Source organism: Rhinopithecus roxellana, chromosome 6 (assembly GCF_007565055.1).
Source record: "Rhinopithecus roxellana isolate Shanxi Qingling chromosome 6, ASM756505v1, whole genome shotgun sequence".
NCBI lineage: Eukaryota > Metazoa > Chordata > Mammalia > Primates > Cercopithecidae > Rhinopithecus > Rhinopithecus roxellana.
The window spans coordinates 44013837-44020956 of NC_044554.1; the positions used below are offsets into that span (position 1 = coordinate 44013837).

A 7120-nucleotide genomic window follows, 5' to 3' on the forward strand; every position below is an offset into this window, starting at 1 on the left:
TTACACAGCCCTGTGAATATGATTTTTAAAAAATCATTGATGCACAGGGACGGGCGCACAAGGCTGAGAGTTCAGCCTGCGCTGTGAATTGTGTCATATGTTGACTATCTCAATAAAGCTGTTTTTAAAAACAGACCTGAGACTTGTCAATCATTTGCAATGAATGGACCTGATGTCAATCTTAGTTGAAACTAACACACTCTCATCAAGGCAAGCTGAACATTAACTGGATAGCTGATGATATTAAGGAATAATCATTGATAATTTTAAATGTAATTTTTTTGGTTGTTATTGAGTCCTTACCTTTTAGCGATATACATGGAAATACATATGGATGAAATGCTGTGATGTCTGAGATCTACTTCAAAATAAACTGGTGGAGTGGATACAGGGAGTGGGTGGGCTATGAAGACTGGCTCACATCAAAACCAGCTCAGCAACTCACTATACCATCTTCTCTGCCCTTGTGTATTTCAAATTTTCCACAACTAACAAGATTTAAAACAATCAATCTAGAGGTGAACAATTGCATCTATAAGGAGAGCAGACCGGTCATAGAAATATATACACACACAGCCAGTAAGTATTTGAAAAGAGGCACAACCTCCAGAGTAACTAAAGAAACGCAAATGCAATTGTGGGAAACGTTTTGCACCTAGCACTTGACAGAGGTTAAAACCTCTCATGATGCCCAGGGCTGACCTGGGGGGCAGGTGCTCACATCTTGTGATGGTGCCTGTAGAGAGACACAACCTCTACTATCATTTTGTTTTAATTCTTTCTTTTTATTGAGACGGAGTCTTGCTCTTGTTGCCCAGGCTGGAGTGCAGTGGCGTGATCTTGGCTCACTGCAACCTCTACCTCCCAGGTTCAAGCGATTCTCCTGCCTCAGCCTTCTGAGTAGCTGGGATTACAGGCACACACCACCATGCCCAGACAATTTTTTGTATTTTTAGTAGAGATGGGGTTTCACCATGTTGGCCTGGCTGGTCTTGAACTCCTGACCTCAGGTGATCCACCCACCTCAGCCTCCCGAAGTGCTGGGATTACAAGTGTGAGCCACCACGCCTAGCCTCTATCATTTTAAAGGCAGAATTCCCGTGTAGGAATGTATTCATCAGATACACTTGCATAAATATGCACAGAAGTATGTTCAATGATGCTCTTGAAGCAGTATTTGTGGGGATAAAAACAGGAAGCCACCCAACAATGTAGCCACAAGGAAGGAGGCAGATTCATGTGTACTAGACAGCCTTGGCACCCTGTGGCATCCAGTTGTCATTAAAGAGTAAGATGCAAGCTTCAGAGTGGCATGCACATGATCCCTTTCAGGTTAAAATATAACTAACAAACAGTCAACAAATTTATGGATACCATGAATAAAAAAAACCAGTCCAGCTTCTTTAAAAAGTCAACACCGATGACCTCTGGAGAGTAGGGATGGATTGTTTGGGGTGGAAGGAGGATGATGGTTTACTTTTCACCATGTGCACTTGTGTGTGTTTTTAAAAATGTTTTGTAGAGATGAGCTCTCCCTATATTGCCCAGGCTGGTCTCAAACTCCTGGCTTCAAGCGAGCCTCCTGCCTTGACCTCCCAAAGCGCTGGGATTACAGGTGTGAGCCACCGCACCAGGCCTTCTGTATGCTTTTCTATCATGAGGATGTCTTCCAAGTATCCACCTGCACCCCAAAGAAAAATGGGCAGAGAACTCAGAGGGCAGGTCTCCGTGGTCAAGAAGTGGGTAAAATGTTCACCCACTAACGTTACGGTAAAGAACCTCCCTCCTCCCTGGGTGCCCAGTGCTCCAGCAAGGCGTTCAGCCTTCTGGGGATGTTGCGGCACATACACGTAAGTGCAGGGCCCTCCCTGCCTTTTGCACACTGACAGCATATTACACATGGCGTTTCACACCATGCTTCTTTGTATTTAATGTCTGTCTTGAGGAACTTCTCGATGGCTGCATCTACACAATGGGGAAAACTATTTGCAAACCATGTATCTGATAAAGGGTTACTATGTGTCTCAATTTGGGCTGTTATAACAAAATACCACAGACTGGGTAGCTTAAACAACAGACATTTATTTCTCGCAGCTCTGGAGGCTGGGAAGTCCAAGATGGTAGCTCCAGCAGATTCAATGTCTGGGGAGGGGGTCTTCCTGGTTCACAGACGGTAGCTTCTAGCTGTGTCCTCACATGGCAGGAGGGGCAAAAGAGCTCCCGCGGCCATCTTTTATAAGAGCACTAATTCTATGCACGAGGGCAGAGTCCTCATGACCTAATCGCTTCCCTAAACTGTTGACCATAGGGATGAGATTTCACTACATGAATTTCTGGGGGACACAAACATTCAGGCCACAGCAGTATCCAAATTATATAAGGGACTCAAGTCAACAACAAAGAACAAACAACCTAGTATATGCAAAAATGCTCAGTATCACCAACTGTTAGGGAAATGCAAATCAAAACCGCAATGCGAGATCACCTCATACCTATTAGGATGGCTGTTATTAAAAAACACAAGATAAAAAATGTTGGCAAGGATGTGGAGAAAAGGGAACCCTAGTGAACTGCTGGTGGAAATGGAAATTAGTACAGCCTTTATGGAAAGCAGTATGGAGGTTCCTCAAAAAGTTAAAAATAACCAGCATTTGATGCAGCAATCCCACTTCTGGGTATACGTATAAAAAGGAGATGAAATCATTATCTTGAAAAGATAGCTATACTCCCATGATTACTGCAGCATTTCCACAACTGCCAAACTATGAAAATGTCTAAGTGTCTGTTGGTGGATGGATCGGTAAGAAAATATGGCATATATGTTTTTTACAAAAAAATCCTATTATTTGCAATAACATGGAGGAAGCCGGAGGACATTATGTTAATAGAAATAAGCCAGACACAGGACAAACACCACATGATGCCACTCACACGAGGAATCAGCCGCTGAGCACCGGGTTTGGCCTGTCGCCTCTGCGCTGGCGGCTCCCACTCAGTGAGTTAAGTTGGTGGGCTGCCCATGACACGGACTGGCCCTGCTACCCACATCTACCTGCTGAAGAGCTCACAGGACCCTGACTCTTGAGGAGATGTCAGCATCAAATATCTGACCATGATAACCCCCACACTGACTCCAGGCCCAAGCACGTCCCACAGCCGTCAGGTCCCCACCCAAAGGGACCCCAGTGGACTTTGGCCTGCAGACCTGGCCTGACCACTCAGAGGCAGGCGGGGCCATGACGCAGACGGTTTATTCAGACCTCTCCACCGACCACAGTTCCACATCCCAGCTTGGCAGGCCTGTCTGTGACAGCCCCATCCTGAGTTCCAAGTCCTCGTCCTGACTGAGTGGTGAGTGGGCTCACTCGGCGCTCAGGAAGACCCTCTTGCGTGCAGTATTGGTGTAAGGGTGCCAGCGCCACTCCACGTCTGCTGTGGCCTCCTGCTCCAGCATGCCCAGGCGGATCATGTACACTGTAGGCAGGGATGGCCATCAGCCCTGGCACAGCCAGCCTCACCTCCCGACCCCAGACATGGGATTCAGCCTCAAACTCACGCTTCAGCTCAAAGCGGGGCCCGACCTCAGTGAGCTCCACGTTGCGGTGGTCTATCTTCTTGTACACGTGGTGCCTGGGAGGGAACAGCTGTGGGTCAAAGGCAAGCAGCATGAGGTACACAGGGTGGGGACGCTCTCCCGGGGCATGGCCTGTGGACCCACCGGAATGATATGTAGTTGTCCTGGTTTGCGAAGGTGATGACCCGGTGGCTGTCATCTTTGGGCATGGGAAATAGGTATCGGAGGATGTCAGAGACCTGGGGCACAGGGAAAGAGAGTGGCAAATGCCTGGCCTGGCCCGTAGCCCCAGCCTGAAGGCCCTCAGACTCACCCGCTTGCCCAGGCGGGAAGAGAAGCCATGTGTGATGAGGTGGGGCTTGGCCTCCGACATGGTGCCCAGGTCTGGGATGTCATGCCGCATGACCACGTTGCACAGCGTGAAGTAGGCAGTAGGGCCAAAGGGCAGGTGGCTGACGATGAGCCCCACTGGCGGGGAAAGGTGGCTGTTAGAGACCCCGTCTGCCCTCAGACAGCTCCCACCCCGACTCTCCCTCTGGCCTCACCAGGTGTGCCCCGATGCTCATGAACAACCAGCAGATCGGTGACGCCGTTGGCTTTGCAGGCTCGCACCAGTGCCCCCACTTCATGTCGACCTCGGTTCATTCGCTGGGCGCCTGGGAACACCAGCTTCAGCTCCTGGGCGTGGATAGCAGTGTGCAGTCAGGACTGGGGCTGTGTGTCCTGGGCGTCTCCCCGTCACTCCCTGCTCACCAGTACCTTTGCAAACATCTTGAGGCGGGAACTGGGGTCTCGGGAGGTAGTGATCATAACCTTGGGATCCTCGACTCCTGCCCATCGGTATTCATCATCCACATGGCTGGTCACACCTGTCAGGGGCACGAGGGGCAAGAACATGACAATCTTGTGAATGAAATGCTAACTTGGGGGCAGCCAAGACCGCCAGGATGGCGCTATCTGCTGAAGCCTTCAAGAATAGGAGTGCTCCACATGCACAACGGGCAAGAGCACGGCCTCCAACTACTCTGGCTGCCGAGCACAAATGTGGCGGAGGAACAGAATCTTTTGTTTAATTGTAGTTCACTTAAGCTATATTAATCACATGAGGCTAGCAGCTACTGTATTACACAACGAAGTCCATACTCTACTAAGGCCAACAGTGACAAACTCCTTTCCTTCAAAACAAATATCTATGTTTGGAATTCCTTTCTTGTTTCTTGAATAATGCAGTGAATTAAACGTATGGGCACCAATGATGTGTGAGGGACACCATCTTGCCCCGGCAGGCACTCCGGTGGGGGAGGGAATTAACAAGCAAGGCGCGGAGTCAGTGGCCCATGTGTGCCATGTAAGTGGGACAGGGCACACTCAGGGAGAGCCGTGCGATGCCATCTGTGCAGTGACAAGGGCATAGGAGACAGTTCCAGGAGCAGTTTCCTCTGATGGGACAGTGCCCAGTGTGTCTGAGGAGCGATGGGAGACCAGCCAGCTCAGTGTTGGGGAGGGCTACCTTGTATAGTTACCTTCACCTCCTGCATCATCAAACTCCAGGGAGCCCTGTAAGGCCAGAGCCTCTTGGCGTAACTCAGTGGGAATCAGGTGGTTTTCTGCAAAGAGGAGAGAGGGGCTGAGTGGGTCACAAGCATGGAGCCCTCGGCTCACCCAATATACCACAGCTTACAAGCCTGTACACGCTTGAAATAAAAGCACCTCAGTCCTTTCTGGGCTTGGATACAGCAGGGATAGAGGTGACAAAACTTTCTACAGGCCAGACCGTAAACAGTGGTTACTAGGACTTCATTTTCTTTAGTCTCACGACTTGAGGACTTTCTAAAATATCTAAACATATTGTATTGCTTTTATAATCAGGCAGAAATCTAAAAATTGATTTTTTTGTTTTTTTTTTTTTTTTTTGAGAAAGAGTGTAACCCGTCACCCAGGCTGGAGTGCAGTGGCATGATCTCAGCTCACTGCAACCTCCGCCTCCCAGGTTCAAGCGATTCTCCTGCCTCAGCCTGCAGAGCAGCTGGGATTACAGGCACCCGCCACTACATCCGGCTAATTTTTGTATTTTCAGTAGAGACGGCCTTTCACCATGTTGGCCAAGCTGGTCTCGAACTCCTGACTTCAAGTGATCCGTCAGCCTCGGCCTCCCAAAGTGCTGGGATTACAGGAGTGAGCCACGGCAGCGGACTTTAAAAATTACTTTTGAAAAGAAATATAGACTGTTCTGTATGTATGAAGGTGGACCAGAGACCTTTAAGCTCTCAAGACAGCAAAACCGCTGGTCATGATGTCCACAGTGCCTCAAGGGCATGGCTTCAGCGGGCCCTGGGCCACAGGCTGCCCACCGCAGAGCACAGTGCTCCAGGGCAGCACTGTTCTCCACGGAGCTCAGAGGAACTCTTGCAGGGAGGATGGGCAGTGCAGTCTGCAGCACCCGCGCTATCCAGATAGTGTTTAGAGAAACTTTTTTTTTTTTTTTTTTTTTTTGAGACAGAGTCTTGCTCTTTTGCCCAGGCTGGAGTGCAGTGGTATGCTCTCGCCTCACTGCAACCTCTGCCTCCCAGGTTCAAGTGATTCCTGCCTCTGCCTCCTGAGTAGCTGGGATTACAGGCGCGTGCCACCACGGCCAGCTAATTTTTGTATTTTTAGTACAGACGGGGTTTCACCATGTTGGTCAGGCTGGTCTCGAACTCCTGACCTCATGATCCGCCCGCCTCGGCCTCCCAAAGTGCTGGGATTACAGGCGTGAGCCACCGCTCTAAAGAGAATTTCTATAGGACAAGGTAAAGTCTTTAAAACTTGGGACGAACTTGACACACTGTACACAGCGGGCAAGCTGCAAAACCCGGGTACTGCAACGTCAACGACAAGTAACACTGTCACACGGAAGGAACACTCTCAAAACCAACAGGAGAATCCCATAGGCAAGGAAAACGGCCGGCAAGCATTTGGAAAGACGCTTGGATATCAGAACACAAGTAAGTGCGGGGGCGTTTACCGCGCTGACGTCCGCGGGCCGACCCCCGTACCTTCGAGCGCGTGCCTCAGCCGCTCCTTCCTCTCCTGGGCTGAGCGCTGCGCCTCCTCCCGGGCCTTGCGGTACAGGTACTCGCGGCGCAGGCGGGCCTCGCGGCGCAGCTGTGGGAACAGCGGGCCCAGTCACTACTAGCTCCCGAGCTCCGGAGCCCCGGAGCCCCCAAGGCCCCAGGGCCACATCCCCAGCACTTCACGCATCCCGGAGCTCCGAAACAGGAGCTCAAACGTTCTACCATCTTGAGCGCCGCTTCCACGTGGGTCGGGGAGAATCTGTGGGTTCCTCTGGGGCGACACAGTCCTCACTTCCGCCCTCAACCAAGATGGTCCCTTAGACGCTTCACTGGTGCCTGCAGCTGTCGGGAATGCCCTGTGTTAAGATGGCGAATAGGGCGGTCGGGGGAGGGGGCATGGCAAGGCGATTGGTCGTTCCAGCGGGGCGTTCACCTGGGACAACCAATAGACTGGATACAGAATGTCACACGTGACTTCCGACTGCAGCTAATA

At 50.6% G+C, this 7120-nt stretch overlaps 1 protein-coding gene across 1 annotated transcript; it reads right to left on the reverse strand.

The window, feature by feature from the left end:
• Positions 1-2062: 2062 nt before the first annotated feature.
• Positions 2063-7086, reverse strand: LOC104677324 (U3 small nucleolar ribonucleoprotein protein IMP4-like). The gene is made up of 9 exons (XM_030933256.1): positions 6850-7086; positions 6610-6718; positions 5098-5181; positions 4334-4443; positions 4120-4252; positions 3888-4042; positions 3719-3813; positions 3557-3630; positions 2063-3474 (listed from the first exon to the last, which is right to left on the reverse strand). The coding sequence occupies exons 1-9, from the start codon at positions 6850-6852 to the stop codon at positions 3362-3364; spliced, it is 876 nt and encodes a 291-aa protein (XP_030789116.1). The 5' UTR covers positions 6853-7086; the 3' UTR covers positions 2063-3361.
• Between the last annotated feature and the right edge of the window lie 34 nt (positions 7087-7120).